Source organism: Heliangelus exortis, chromosome 1 (genome assembly GCF_036169615.1).
Source record: "Heliangelus exortis chromosome 1, bHelExo1.hap1, whole genome shotgun sequence".
Lineage (NCBI taxonomy): Eukaryota > Metazoa > Chordata > Aves > Apodiformes > Trochilidae > Heliangelus > Heliangelus exortis.
The window spans coordinates 3,284,945-3,301,483 of record NC_092422.1 but is presented as its reverse complement, the minus strand read 5'-3'; the positions used below and the strand labels follow the sequence as shown (position 1 = coordinate 3,301,483).

Genomic DNA, 16,539 nt, shown 5'->3' with positions numbered 1-16,539 from the left:
GGGGAGGAAAGTAGAAAGTAATTCACTGAAAAACAGGTCTTGGATCTCAACTACTAAAAATAATAGGATCCTTTTCCACCTTTTCCATTCTTAGTGCACCCCTGTCAGGGAAAAAAACCCCACATTGAAACAATGAACAATATAAAGCTGTCTGTGTAGTTATTCCTCTTTTTGCAAGGCTGACAAATGTTGGTGATCACAGGCAAACACCTAGAAGAATCAAAAGCTGCTTCATGTCCTGAAGCTGCTTTTTAATACAGCTAAAGAGCAAGACTATGGTTTAAACTGTGACTGCATGAGCAGATTTAACCTTACTTCAAGTTTATGTGACCCACTCAGTTGGAAAATACTGAAATTATATTGAGATTTCTTTCTTTTTTTTTTTTCTTTGTACATCAGAAAATAACCTTGCTTAGCTGTGCAGTCAGAGAAATGTTTCTTCTAGATTTACAACATATTTAGCAAATAATGTGAAAAAAGCATGGGTGCAGTACTTGAACATCTGGAATTTGGCTGTGGCTGTTAAGTTCTCCATAAAAATATATTTGGAAAGAGTTGGAAAAAGTCCAGCAATTTTATGGGTTTAAATCTTTTCTACATTGATTCATCATGCATAAATTATAAGAGGGGATTCCTATTCTGAACATAAGAGAAACCAGATGTGAGACATTCAATGTCTGGGGCAACAATTCCAAGTTTCCCTATTTCCATATTTCCTGACAAGTCTCAATATGTATCATCTTAATGACAGTGACATGGGGACAATATCTATGTCAATGCATCTAACTGGAATATAGTGAAGCTGTGATATATTTATTGCAATAAATGTAGGCTGAGTAGATAATTGGTTAAAGAAACCAGTCCAACACCAGTAGCAAATTCTACCACTGTGCTTAACAAAATTACTTTAAGTTACTTAATTCAAAACCAGTGCTAACCACCTCAGTAAAAGCACCAGAAATTAAAGCTAGCACCACTGTCAGTCCCTTCCTGCTGGAAACAAGCAGAGGGGAAAAAAAAAAAAAGAATTAAGATCATCAAAAAACCCCTGCAAGTTTATCTTCTTATCTATAAGCAGAGGAATAATTTAAGTTTCTAGGAGAGATTACTCAGAGCAGCTGGGAATTTATTCTGTTATTCAGCACCAACAGGAATCACGTATCCTTGTTACAACTGCTGATGCAGCAGGCACATTTTGACAAGCACTACCAATTTCAGAAATTAAAGCTTTAAAGCCCTGTCCTACAAAGAGCTCAGTGCTTTGCCTTGGCAATTTTTCAGCTGTTCTCCCTGATCAACAAGTCATAAATGAGGAAAAACTACTCATGGCATAGGGAAGCAAGCATGATTTCTAACCTCCTGTGAAGAGGCAAGTGGTACAAGTCCTATCCCACAGGCAGTGGATGAATATTAATATTTTTGGGTTGCTACAAAAGGAACCTGTTCCAAAGATGCCATTAAGCCTGGTAAGACGGTACCAGGCTCCTACACAACCCTAGAGGATATCCTGGTTTTGTAAATTCAGCTTGAATTTACATAAAGTGAAATCGAGTAACTAAAAAAAAAAACAACAAAAAAACAAACCCAAACAACAAGCTGGTGTGTTAAAGTGGAGAGGAAAACATGATGCTAAGGGATCCAAGGCACATTATGATGTCAGATCCTGGTTTCATAGAATCATAGAATTGGCTGCGTTGGAAGGGACCTCAGAGCTCATCAAGTCCAACCCTTGATCCACTCCCCCCGTGGTTCCCAGCCCATGGCACTCAGTGCCACATCCAGGCTCTTTTGAAATAGCTCCAGGGATGGAGAATCCACCCCTTCCCTGGGCAGCCCATTCCAATGCCTGATCCCCCTCTCCATCAAGAAATTCTTTCTAATGTCCAACCTAAACCTTCCCTGGCACAACTTGAGACCATGGCCTCTTGTCTTGCTGAGAGTTGCCTGGGAAAAGAGCCCAACCCCCCCCTGGCTCCAACCTCCTTTCAGGGACTTGGAGAGAGTGATGAGGTCTCCCCTGAGCCTCCTCTTCTCCAGCCTCAACACCCCCAGCTCCCTCAGCCCTTCCTCACAGCATTTCTGCTGGATCCCTTCACCAGCCCAGTTGCCTCCTTTGGACCTGCTCCAGCACCTCAATCTCCTTCCTGAGCTCAGGGGCCCAGAACTGGACACAGGACTCAAGCTGTGGCCTCACCAGGGCTGAGCACAGGGGCAGAATCCCTTCCCTGGACCTGCTGGCCACGCTGTTCCTGAGCCAGCCCAGGATGCCCTTGGCCTTCTTGGCTACCTGGGCACACTGCTGGCTCCTGTTCAGCTTCCTGTCAATCCAAACTCCCAGGTCCCTCTCTGCCTGGCTGCTCTCCAACCACTCTGTTCCCAGCCTGGAGCTCCCCATGGGGTTGTTGTGGCCAAAGTGCAGGACCCAGCACTTGGCCTTGTTGAACCTCATCCCATTTCACAGCAGCTGCTAATGGAAAGAAGAGGACAAGGACTCCTGAAGCCCTCCTGCTGGCACACACCTCAGCCCACAGCCAGGGTCATCTGGTTACAGTTGCCACATGATGAAACCCAGGTGAAATATGAGGTCAAATGCTAAAAGACAACAGCCATGAAACCATTCTAGGCAAAGTGGGCTTGCCTTCCATCTTCCTCCCAGCTATAAGATCCCGTAAAACATTCCACAAGAGCAGCAGAGTTTAAAACAAAGATTAGGTCCTTAAAAAAACCAAGATTTACCTGATGGAATACAGGCTCTTTCAAATTTAAGTAAACCTGGGAAGATCAAAAAAAAAAGAGAGATAATTTGCAATAGAGAACTATCATAACATTAGTCATCTCAGTACTGCTAAGACTTGTTCTGTTAAGAATCAAGACACGAGTGTCTCTCCATGCACTGCTAAAGTGGATTAAACATTTGAATTTTCCTCTGGCACAGCCTGAGGTATTAACTATGGAATTATTTTGAAATAAGAAGCACAAATAGGGACATTAACTTCTCTTCATTTAATAGAGTTGCAACACATAAAAAAAAAAATAATTAAGATGCAGAAATTACCAGACACGTTCTCCATATGCAAGAAGAAAATGTACTGTACTTTGATCTGCTTTTATTAATGGTTCTGACAATGCTTTAGCATTTCAGTTCCTTTTACAAAAAGCTAGCAGTTCTTTCTATTGTTAACAGAGTTAATTTAATTTCTGCTTTTGATGCAAGAAGGGCACTAGATCTAAGGCATAACATGCCACAAGTGTAAAAAAGTTTTAGGAGGCACACAAGAGAACAGGCAAGTATTCTGAAGGGAGAAAATGACCTATAATTCTTATTTTTTCAGAGAACTATTTATCAATAAAAATAATGAAGATGATTCCACCTGTGGTTGACAGCCAGTAAAAAAAATATAATTTTATTCATAAAGGGAACACACTGCACTGAGAAAGGGAACCAAATTAGCCAGGACACAGTTAAAATATTTCCACATTTTTTCACAGCTAGGCTTCTTTCTTATTCTGGCTGTTGTTCTAAAACACCAGTCCAAAACCCTAGACTGTGTACCACAGTTCACTTTTTGCAGTCTGTTGAACAGGATTATTCCCATTTCTGAGAAGAATTGAAGAATGCAGCTTCTCCAAGGTCTCATAACAAGTCAACAGTGACTTTTTTTCTCACATTCCTATTCTAGCAACTGGATTACTGTTTCTCTTCTTCATTTATGCTACACAATGCTTTCAATAGAAAAGGTTTTAGGTTTCCCTGGCCAGCACATAATTTCCTCAACAAAAGAGTAATTTGTCCTTCTTGACTGGAAGTGATAGGGATTCAGTACTGGCTTTATAATATTCCTTCACTGGCAGGAAAACTGTCAACCTACAGGTAAAAAAATCTCATATTAGAATAAGTTACTTACTATGCTGACTACGAAGCTGTATGTTATTAACAAGAAAAGCAGTGGATAATTGACTGTATTCTTGTGCTTGAAACATTCATACCTGGAAGAGAACATAAAGGAGAGTGGTAACATTTATCAGCATAAAAAGGATGCATTTTTTGAGGTATGTTGTCACAGAACTTGTGAGAAAATTGATCCAAATGAGTCTCAGGCCTTTCCAGAAATTGCAGCTCCTCCAATAAAGATGTAAAATTTTAAAATCACACTTCTACCAATAAGTGATTTGTCAAAAAATCTAGTGCAAAACCCCCAATAAACTCACACAGACATAAAAAAAAATAATCCTGTGAATGGAAAGTGAGAAGCAGAAACATTTTCAGAAGGTGCTTAAGGGGTAATAATGGATAGCAAATTAGAAATAAGTTTTAAATGCAATGCAGCTGCTAAAAAACATCACATCTGTGAGCCAGAGGCAACGTGGGAGAGGGACTGCCTTACAAAACAGGGAGCTCTAGAGAGTTGGTAAAATGCAGATTGTTTATGGCCTTACTACAGTCCCAGTGCAGTAAATTTTCTAGATTGGATACTGGTAGAAGTGGAAAGTGAAAACCAGCTAATTGCTCCCAGTATGTCAAACAACTAATTAAAATTGGCTTCACAATCCCTGTGCTATGCTTCAGTCACAGTTGTGATGGAATTACAAACATAAATTCAGATCCTATCATCTCCATTAGCAAAAAGATCCAAAAACCCCAACAAAAATTAACTATGAGAAGCACAAAATCATTAGGGCTGGAGGAAGTTCTCCAGATCAATTCTATGTTAGGTGTTCCCTACTTTATTTGTTTATTAATTTTTGGAAAGAGGCACTACTGAGGGTGAATAAAAGGGAACAAAGCAAACACATGCAGGAATATCTGGGGGAAAAATGTACAGGGCAGAACAATGCAAAAACTTGCAAAATGTTTTGCCAAAGTAATCCCAGAGTTTGGGAGGCAGCAAGACTGGATGATGTAAAAGGGAAAGTCCTGTGAAGATCCTGCACCTACTTTCAAGAAAGCCAAAATGATTATTAAAGGCTTAACTAAACATTAGCTTGTTCTTCAGAACATTTTAATTACTACCAACCATACATATATAGAATCTTACTACAGCTAGAAATGTAGTAAGAGATTTCAGTGCTGTTGAAGGGAAAAGAAAAAAAGCAGAATTATTTTTTCAGAGAGATTTTTATAGCCACTTCTCATTCATTTCCCCAGCCCTATTCAAGTCAGATAAAATAAATGTAACAGGAATTTCAAAGAGCTACAATGGAAATATTCCCACTAATGGAGGCATTATGATTCTGGTCCTGACTCTGCACAAATCATACTAATGTATGAATCATAAACTGAGGGTAATTTCCACAGATGTGGGACTAGATTTTAGTCCTACAGTGCCCCATCTCCATTGCAAGCCACCAATAACCTTCACTAAAGATCTTCCCATTTTGAAGGGCTGAATATTCAATATGCTCAAAAGCAAAGAGAATTTTTTTTTTTTTTTGTCTGCAGCAAGTCAGTTTATCATGTGGATTTCCAAGTGACAGAACAAATCATGTTAAATTCAGGCAAGAAAATGCCAAATTACAGTATCTTTGCATTTGCCAGTGCTACACAGCTCCCCAAATTAAATGAGAAAAAACACCTTGGCATGGCATTAAGCTGTCATGCATGTTCCAAGACACTCTATAAAATAGGTGCTCAACTTTTCATCAAATCTTTTTTCTTTTAATTTTCCAGATGAGTGGAAAACAGGTTTAGCCAGAAATCTGAAATTTACATTTGGAGTCAATAGAAATACAGCTCATCACAGAAATACAGCTCAATTAAATGGCAGTGTTGATCTATCATCTGGGAGGTGTTACTGAAGTTGATTTTATTATGCCTGCTGTTTATGTGCCAAGTAGCAGTGAGCTCTGCTTGTATATTACACAAAGTCTTTAACAAGAGGTTTTGTTTTCTTTGCTTGCTAAACAAACACTGGTAAAATATTTCTAAATTAGCAAAAATTAGGACTAATGCCAGCCTGGGGCTCTAATGGCCAAGTTGTAATGCTGTACTGGTAGCAAAACTGAGATCCCACTGAAATCAGCTGCAGCTTCAGTGCCAGCCTCACTATCTACTAGATTTGGCTTCCCAGATTCTCAGTTTCCAAAGTTAATAATTCATAAATATTCAGGGAAAAGAAAACATTTAACAAATACTTACAGGCAGTAGACAAACACACAACAACTGTATATCATTGGCAGTTCATCCAGCAGCTACAAAAAGCAGAGACATCAAAACATGAAAACTACTTTTAACTCACACACCTGTGTAATTAAGGAAAGAGAAATCTTAAGAACAGTTTTTAAATCATTCTTGACTTGTCAAATCCTATTCAGCTCCTTAAAGCTTGCTGCATTAATAAGCATATCACTCTGAAGCTTTTGAATATTACATTTCATAAGAAGCCCAGACCTTCAAAGTATCAGGCAATTTTTACTGTTCATGCCTCCTGAAAGATAAGAATTACTTTTCTCAGGTCAGATTGAGTAAGACCCCCCCTTTCCAGCCTGCTCAACATAGCCAGTAGCATTTATTACTTCTATACAAACTTCACAGAGAAACTGAAAATAAATATTTTCCATAACATAAAATAGAACTTTAGCCCATTAGGAAGTCCCTTGTGCTTGCATGTTGATTTCCTAATTTTGGAAATTCCTTACATTGTTTTAATTCACAGAGACAGGGTTTGGTTTGGTTTTTTTTCATTGGTTGGTTGCTTTTTTGTGGGGTTCTTGTAATTTTTCCCCCCCCAACTATGACTGCCATCTGATGTTTTATTCTCTTAAATAGCAGAATGGCATGCTACAGATAAAAACAGTTATTTCTTCCAGAATTTGATACCTTAATGGAGCTAGAATTCAAATAGTAAGCACAAGAGTAGTAATTTCTTAAGAACAGGTATGCTCAAAATTGCCATTTATTTACCATTAAAGGGAAAAAAATAAGAACCATAGCACCAATTTCTTCTAAAATTTTTCTCATCAAAGAACATGAACAAATATCTGCTCATAAATTTATAAACTTACCTCCTTTTAGGAGGGACTAAAAATCATGAAAATGCAAAAGCAAACAGATAGATCAATGAAGATTGCTTCTGATTTCTAGCATGTCAAGCAAATGTTAATAGTTGGGCATTTTAGAATTGTTAGACCAGATTTGAATCTTTCCTAAGAAAATGAACTGGGTGCAACCAAGACCTTGAGCTTTTTCATCACTCAAAAGGTGGTTGATGGCCATTCCTGTACAGAAATTACCTTCCTACTACTGCTACAAGGTAGTTAAGGAGTTCACAACCATTTTTTTCTGAATAATGAGATAAAGAGCAGCAGCAGCTTGCACAAAACCTTTTCTAAAGCCAGTCTGATTCTGTTTGTTTTGGGAGAATTTTCCTAACTGAAAATTTGGAAGTGATTTAGTTCTTTACAGAATAGAGCTGGATCATTCTTAGTGTCAGCTTTTTGGTGTTTTGGTCCCAGAAACTTCAGGAAATGTTTCACAATCCTGACTACCTGCCACTGAAGGTCTTGCTTCTTCTTGGAGCCAGTTCCAAAAACTGATCCAGCACACAACTAACCTTGCACAAAAAGGTGGAAATCCCTGAATATTCAGTAAGCAGCACAAAAAAAAGCAACAGGAACACATAGGTGGCACCTTGCCATCACACACTGTTTTATCTTTGCTGTGATGCCTTAAAGAAGAGAAAATAGAAGCAACAGCTGAATTCAGCTCTATACCAAGAGTTATTATTTGTAAATTCAGTGATATGCTTTACCAAGTCTGCTAGGAATTAGCTGCAGGACTAATGCATGCAGCTCTAAAGGTGCAAGTCAGTTAAAGCCTCAGAAGAAAGAAGGGAAAAAAAAAAAAGAGCAAGAAATACAATATAGTAATTAAAAAAAAAAAAATTGGACAGCTGATTAGAGTCTTAAGTTTGTATGCTGGCAGCATCTCAGGGAGAGAGCTGAAACATCAAAGAGCCTCTCAAAATATCCTGTTAAGAAACTGCTTGCAGAAGACAATGGCTTCTGTATCCACAAGAATTAATGCTTCCAGAAATACTGTCAATTCCATGTCTGAACATGTCTAAAGGATGGAGAAACATGGAGAGAATGAAACTCAGGGAGCTGATTTCAGTGTTTAAAGGAACAATTTGGATCCTTGAGAAATGCACAATCAAGCAGATTCCCATAAAAATAAGAGAAAAAGAAACTGCTTCTGCAGTATTCTATATAACTTTCAAGAAGTTTTCACATTTCTTCTAATTAACCAATCTGAATTGACCATTTACAGTATTATGATTGTGAAACACATAAAAAAAATAAAGAAATCTCTTTAACAGTTATATCAGTGCTGACTTTTAATCAGAACAAGAGAGCAAGTGAACAAAAAACCCCATTATTTACTGGTTGAACTGTTTCCTCTGTGGTGATTTGTGAGCTAGCAATCAGAGTAATTATGGGCCACTTGCAGATTTCATTTGGCTGCCAAATAACAAGTGTACTTTGTCTCACATGAAGCCTTTTACACCACTTGGAAAGATGATGCAAGACATCCCTACTTCCCACTCATCTGCCTCTGCTCCCACCCTTTACTTCCCATACTTCATGGGGCCCCATAATTGTTCTGATGCAGCACCAGAACTACATGGTTAGCAGCTTCAATAAAGATTAAAATTAAAATATTAAAATAAAATATGGATTATTAAAATGAAAATGGATTAAAATAGCTTCTACAAACACACAAAAAAACCCCAAACAAATAAAAAAATCCAAAAAAACCTCAACCAAACAAAATACCAAAAAAAACCCCAAACCAAAACAAACAAAAAAAAGCCACCCAAAAGTCCCACATAATAATGTTTTAAGCAAGGCTCATTTTCATGATCTGGGTTTCAAGGTACCCTTGCTCACTCAGTGAGTTTCTTCCATGACTCCTCACATCAGTGTGAGAATGAGGATTTGAAACACTGAAAGAGTTAGGAAGAAATAGCTGAAGGTTGAGAGATTATAAGGCAGATTCAAGGAAGTTTCACCACTGAAGAGAATATAGGTAATTCACACTTAGTTTGGGAGGGAGTGGTGAAATGGATCCAGAAATCCCCTTTCTAATGCCAAGAAAAGCACCAAATATTCTGTGGGGCAACAGGGTGCTCTGTGGAGGCTCCAGCAAATGCCAGAGATATAAAACCAGAGCATTTTGGAGGCAAACTCAATATTGTAAATTCAGTTCAAGCTCAAGACACTTTTGGTGTACACATATGGAGTGTCCCAGGTCACCTTGTGATTAGCAGAACTCTAGGACCCAATTCAGTTGTCACAGCACAGGTGCCTGATGCCACCTGAGATGTTCTGTCACCTCCAATACATGCACCCAAGATTGGTGGATGTGACAGGAGGGTCTAAGAAACCTACACATTTGTGGGATGGCACCTGAAGGGCAGATAGAACACTCATGGGGTCTAAAATGGCACTGAACACCTATATAAAATAAAATTATTCAAATAAAGACTGCCATGGACTTCACTGTATCTCCACTGACTGTGGTGGGAATGCAGACTTCAAGGATATTTTTAAATGCAGGTTTCTAAATTCTGAACTGTACCCTGGCTTTGATTCAAAGGTGAATTCCCTTCATCTTCTCAGATCTGAAACAGAACAAGAGGACAAGATTCCTTGTGTGTCTTCAGAAAATGGGGTGTACCAGGAGTAAATTTTTAGTGCTTTGTTACAGAATGCCTTCAGCTTGAGAATAAGAGTGAGAAGACTCAGCTATTGCTACTCAGAAGATAATAACTTCAGTATTAATGCTACAGGTACATTTAGATAAATAGAAAACAGAAGAGAAAACCCTAAGATGAGAAAAAGGATACAAGAAAAAGCAGTAACTCATCTGTGAAAATAACAATTTGAGTAAAAAGACAGTTTGATTTCCCAAAGGATAAAGTGTCTTCTGCCAATGTAAGCAAGTGATGATAGCTCTTATTTTAGATGCAAGTATAGATCCCTGTATAACTATTGGTGGAAAACAGGTAATGAAACAAGACCTGTGCTATTCTTTTGGTTTTTTCATCTAGTCAAGAAATGGCAATATGACTATGTAGTGAGATACACAGTTATTTCTCAATACTCACCTGCATTTCATACTTCAAGGTCATGTGGAAGCACCAAGATCCCAATCCCACAGCTGAAAACAAATAAAAAAATTATGGTTAACATAAAAGTCTCCGTGTAAAACTTTGAAGTGCATCAACTTAAATGCATGAACTTCAGAACATTTCAGGGACAAATTCACAGTTTTCCACAACCTTCTACTTTACATTCTGGTCACCAGTGATGGGCTGGAATTAACAATTTTTTGGGGTAGGTGTCCTCTTTCCCTCAGCTCAACATTGTGTCCAAGGAACTGGTGTAATCTCAGTGAGGATAAGAGTGGAGGGAACTCTGAATGACTGGGTCATCATAATTCTATTTCTCTTCTTCTTTTTTTTTTTTCATGTTAATGTAATTAAGATTTATCTATTCTAATCATTCTATAACACAGAGATTAATTCAGCTGCTACTACTCCTGAAAACCTATAATATTTCTATTTACTGTCCAGTTTTAAAAGCTAAATTTTAAGTGAATTTAAATTTTAAGTAGCAATGAATTGCCACAAGACCTCAGAAATTCAGGACAAGGAAACAAAACCCAAGCAGGACAGATTTGTTTCGTGAAATGAGATCACCATTTCCAAGCCTTCTCTTTGGAAGCTCATCCTTCTATGTAATGACTTTTATTTGATATACTTTATTTTTAAACCATTAATTTACTCCTGAAATTAATTTCAGATCTATACTTTGCCCATAAACAGTTTTTTTTCAGGTCGACAAGGACAATGTTTCTTAGAAGTTAGATTTAGAGCAGAGCTGATAAAGTATTTAATGCATAATTCATTACTTGGAATTGCTCTCAGTTTAACACTTTCATTAAAGCACCAGCTCATTTTTATTTGGTGAGAACAAGTCCATTAATGCAATGTTTTGTCTGCCTTCAAGAAATTATGTTTTACCTCAGACTCCAGTTTCAGAGAAAGCCAAGTCCTTTGCACTTGAGGTTTGATCCATGGGTAGAGCTGCTCTGCTTTGCTGCAGGGGCAGCACCTTTTCTACACACAACAGCTCTACTGCACCAAGGCATGATCAGACCCCTGGCCAATAAATTATAAATTGTGCAAATGATTGCCAAGGCAGCTGATTGATGTGTCTGGAGATTTTGCTTTAGATTTACCAGCCTAGAATTGTGATGATTACATGTACACAAAGAAATGAACTAGCTACCTGTGGAACTTGAGCATAGGACTGTAATGCACCTCCATTTAAAAATGGATTACCAAATATTTTCACATAATTAATTCTCTGGGAAAATGAAGCATGGCTGTCTACAAGAATATAAACACTTGCAGGTGCTTTGGTACGTTTTGACTAAATTTTCTTGCTTCTGAAGAATCTTTCCAAACAATAACCAACAAGTGGCTTTCATCTTTATTGAGTTCTTAATGAGAAATTCTCAGGGTCATTTTTCTATGTACACAGGAAATATTATATTTACTGTTCATACTGTAGACAAACCCCCTCAACATGTCAATCATCATTAAAACACATCACAATTAACATTATATTAACATCATTAAGCCACTTTCCTGGCTGTCACAGTGATTCCTGAATCTTCATTCAAACTTACAATCTGTTACAAGTGGAATTTTCAGACAGGGGCAGAATCATTGCATAAGAAATTTCACCTGATTTTAAATTAAACAAAATGTGTTGTTAGGGTGCTTTTGTTGTTGTTTTGGGGTAAGGTTTTTTGGGTTGGGTTTTTTTGGGGGATGTTGGGGGTGGTTAACGTTATTGAGGTTAATAAATCTCAACAATCAACTACTGAACTTCTCCCTTTCCTCCTATCAAGCTCCTCTTGAGCACAGATCCTATCAGGAGAGGCTGAGGGAGCTGGGGGTGTTGAGGCTGGAGAAGAGGAGGCTCAGGGGAGACCTCATCACTCTCTCCAACTCCCTGAAAGGAGGTTGGAGCCAGGGGGGGGTTGGGTTCTTTTCCCAGGCAACTCTCAGCAAGACAAGAGGCCATGGTCTCAAGTTGTGCCAGGGGAGGTTTAGGTTGGACATTAGAAAGAATTTCTTGATGGAGAGGGTGATCAGGCATTGGAATGGGCTGCCCAGGGAAGGGGTGGATTCTCCATCCCTGGAGCTCTTTCAAAAGAGCCTGGATGTGGCACTGAGTGCCATGGGCTGGGAACCACGGGGGGAGTGGATCAAGGGTTGGACTTGATGAGCTCTGAGGTCCCTTCCAACCCAGCCAATTCTATGATTCTATATGACTGGAAGCAGATATTGCTGCCAGAGGGCCACAGAGATTATCCAGGGGCTGCTATGAGGAGAGGCTGAGGGACCTGGGATTGTTCAGCCTGAAGAAGACTCCAGGGGGACCTTAGAGCTCCTTCCATCACCTGAAGGGAACCTACAGGAAGGCTGGAGAGGGACTTTGCATTAGTGTGTCCAGTGACAGGACAAGGGGAAATGAATTTAAATTGAAGGAGAATAAATTTAGACTGGATCTTAGGAAGAAGTTCTTCAGTATGAGGGTGGTGAGAAGCTGGAACAGATTGCCCAGAGAAGTTGGGGATTTCCCCTCCCTGAAGGCTTTCAAGATCAGGTTGGATGAGGCCTTGGGCAACCTTGTCTGGATGAGAGGTGTCCCTGCCCATGGCAGGGATATTGGAGTAGGAGATCTCTAAGCTCCCTTCCAACCTCAGCCACTCTGTGATTCTGTGATTTTTCCTTTCCAGCTTCTGGAAAAATTAAGACTGCTGCAGATATTAGTGTTTCAGGTCATTAATCCCTTTACTACAATTCATTCTAAAACAAATTAAACCAAACCAAGCCAAAATGCTCTTGCTTCTGTGTAATGATCACACTTTCTTTGATTATGAAATTTTACAATGCATTGAAGAAGGATGCTTTAGCTGTGTTGTGTAGCAATAAGACAGTTATCTGAAACAAGAAATGTTTACAGGCACTCATTAAATGGTCCTTCCTAAAATAAAAACCTCTCCTGGAAATGGCTGGGAGACTGCTTGCTGCAAGCTTGACAGAACTGATGAACACAGTCAAGTCTGTCTGGTATTGAAGTGCAGTCAGCAAGAAAGCCAGGATGGAGTCACTAAATTATTCATCAGGTGACACACTCCCTCTCAAGACTGCACAGACAACATTTTCTTAAATGTTGTTTTGGTTACTATGCACAGTTGCATCTTTTTGTAGAGATAGTTTAAATGAAGACTGAAGCTCAAAACTACAGATCTTTATATATCCCATTTATATCTGTTTATTGTGGGAGGATAACTTAAAAAGGTAGGTTTGCAGAGGGGGAACTTAAAATATTTTGCATCTAGACATTGAATGAGCTGAGAAACAATCTTCTGATTTGCTATGTTAGGCATATGTTATATCTCAACACAAAACTGCAAAAAGCTTCATGAACCCATACAAAAAAAGAAGAAAGAAGGAAATTGCATTAAGAGATGATGAAGTGAACTACAGCAGCTGGAGAATGGGTAACTGATGAGCTTCAGCAGAAGGGAACTAATGGTTAACACTGCTCTCACTGGGCCAAGAGCTGTGCTTGTCAGAGCTGCTGTCTCCTGGCTTAGTGTAGGGTTAGTGTTTGGTGCTGAAAACACTAAAGAGTCAAAAAAACAAAACATCTATCACATGTCAAGCATCCCAAGGAAATCTTTATTTCAACTGCTCTACCCAGAACACTTGACCTTTCTGGCACACTTGAAGCATAACTTGCAAAATCAGAAGGGGCTTGATGTGTGTTTGTCTCCAGTAAACACTGGATTAATTTTTAAGCTCAAACATCTTCACAAGTAGCTTCCACCTGCAGTTCTGCTGGAATGCAGCTGTCTTTAGCTATACCCCTCAACATGTAACTTCAGAATCAAGACACTTCCACAGAATATTTCCTTCTCCAAACCATTGCTGCAAGGAGGCATTCTGCCAGCTCTGTACTTGTGAACACAATCCTTGCAGTTCCAGCACAGAAACATAATCCAGAGAAGCAAATCTCCCACACAGCCACTAACAAACTGAGCCACAGATTTGCTCCTTATCTTGTAAGCAGTAGTTACAGTTTTCATTTTAGGTGTTTCCTTTTGGGATGGAGCTTAACTCACTGAAAGCTGTGTACAGGTTGGGAAATTTGAACACCATCTGAAGTAATGCTATTTCCTCTCTAGCTACTGTACCCACTTCTCACAGATACCACTGTCACTCCACATTTTTACATCAATGAACTTCTCAAGTGACACAGTTATTTCAGTGTGCTTCAGCACTGTAAAAGACTTCAAGGCAATATCCCTGCTAGAAATAATCTAATACTATACATGAGATCCAGCTCCACATATGAATGATGTAAGCTCTCTGGATTTGAACCCTAGAAGGATACCAACATCCCCTATGAATTTTTTAATAGTTTTAGTAAGAATCAGAGTATAACATAATCAGTGATAATTCATTTAGATAGAAGACTATCCATCAGCTTTCAAAATTGTTTTCAGAAGCCTAAGGCTTTTATAGAAAAGCCATTCATTAGGATTTCATAGATGTGACTTGAATTCAAACTGTAGAAACCCTGCAGGAATACATTTTGAAGGAAAGATGCTCCAGATTCACACACTTTTTCTGGGTAACTATATGTGAACTAGGTGTTAAGGCTTCCACTAAAAAGAATGACATTATAAAGAGTAATTCATCTGTCCAGATATAGTAAGGTTTTAGGTTGAGCCAAATGTGGGAGGACAGAGCCCTCTGCACATGGTTCAGATGTTTGATTCTGGAGCTGATTGACACCTGTTGTTTCTTACAGTGGTAGAACTGGTAATGGCTTTGAATGGAAGGAGGTGGATTTTAGGAAGAATTTTAGGCTAGAATTTTAGGCTAGATTTTAGGAAGAAATTCTTTGGTGGTGAGACACTGGAGCAGGTTGTCCAGGGAAGCTGGGAATGCCTCCTCCCTGGAAGTCTTGAAGGCCAGGTTGGATGGGGCTTGGAGCATCCTGGTCCAGTGGGAGGTGTCCCTGCACATGGAACTATATGATCTGTAAGGTCCCTTCTAACCCAAACCATTCTATGAACTAAAGATGAACAGCAACATCCTGCATTGTAAACAGCCAAAGAATGGACCAAAATGATGAAGCAGAATTAAATGAACAATTCTTACTGCATTATTTTGCTTTGTACTGCTTTCTCCCCACAGCACAAGAGACAGGAGAGACCTTGGTAACTCCAGGGATACAGCCCTACAAGTGAACTCCATTCCCAGACACTAAAATGCAACTGTCTGTGCTAGTGAATTGTTAGAATAGTCTGTGGGTGAATCTGTCCTGGTCCAAATAGTACTTTCCATGAGCTGCTCCCTGGCACAGCCCAGCAGCCAGAAGACTCCAGGGCCCTTGTCCAGCAGGGAATTTGTATGCAGTCACCTTGGTCTGGAGGCTAAGACAGACACAGGCTGCTCCATGTTAGTGAGCTTCAGCACTCAGGAATGTTCCTCTGGCTCTTAGGCAAGAATAAAGGAATTAACTTTGACTGAAGGGCTTCTAGGAATTATTTTTACAGACTCAGGCTTTCACTGAAAATGAAGTTTAGTTATTTACAAGTTCCTATGGCTATAACTAACACTGAAAACTTTTTCCATCCTTTTTTTTTTTCCTCTCTCCCCTTTGGCTCAGTTTGAATGATTGAGCCCTATTAAGCCAAGGGAACAGAAAACAGAACAATCCTTCCAAATTTCATGTAAAACATCTAATAAAGTACATACCTCCACTGATTCTGTTTTTTCTTTTCTTGGGTTCAAAACTATTTTTTTTCTTTTATCGGGACTTTTATCTTTTATTTATTCTTTATCATTCTAGAAAATCAATAATTTGCAGGAAGCATGAGGAAATGACATATGGTAGAACCTGACACAACAGTACAGCATCACAAGGAACCATCTAAAACCAACTGTTTCTTCCTTAAATTACTGACAGTCTGATGATTTGTCCCACCAACTTCATGAGAAGCAACATCCTAAAGTAATTTCTTAGGATTATTCTACATAATTTATAGGCCTATTAAACAGTTCCCTAAAGCCTAAAAATCCTATCCAGTTCCTATTGAGTTAATTGACAACATGCTTTTTGAGCTGAAAGGCAGCAGAAATAAGGGCTGAGAACAGTGTGCAGTATCTCAAAGAACTTGCTGTAAAGTGCAACTCGGTCTCAGCATCACCATGAACAAGGAAATTTATTTAAACTGTTAGTTAGAAAGCCCCCTTTTTGTCCTGCCAACTTTGGATCTTAGCATGTATGTGAAAGGAACAGTGCTTCCTTAATTCAAAATGCTCTTGGTTCAAAGGGGGAATAAATGTCAACAACAGAAATTGTGGGGTATAAAAAGTGAAGCACTTTGGTAAAACACAAAGGAAGTGACAATCAGCTAAATGTCTGGAAGCATGCAAAAGAAAC

At 39.0% G+C, this 16,539-nt stretch overlaps 1 protein-coding gene across 1 annotated transcript in view; it reads right to left on the bottom strand.

The window, feature by feature from the left end:
* Positions 1-16,539, bottom strand: part of ACER3 (alkaline ceramidase 3) — a 63,181-nt gene that overhangs the window by 20,536 nt on the left and 26,106 nt on the right. Inside the window, exons 3-6 of the mRNA XM_071766069.1 lie at positions 10,107-10,159; positions 6,137-6,189; positions 3,906-3,987; positions 2,737-2,772 (exon numbers count right to left, since the gene is read on the bottom strand). Of these exons, the coding sequence (XP_071622170.1) occupies positions 2,737-2,772; positions 3,906-3,987; positions 6,137-6,189; positions 10,107-10,159 (224 nt within the window). The remainder of the gene's footprint in view (positions 1-2,736; positions 2,773-3,905; positions 3,988-6,136; positions 6,190-10,106; positions 10,160-16,539) is intronic.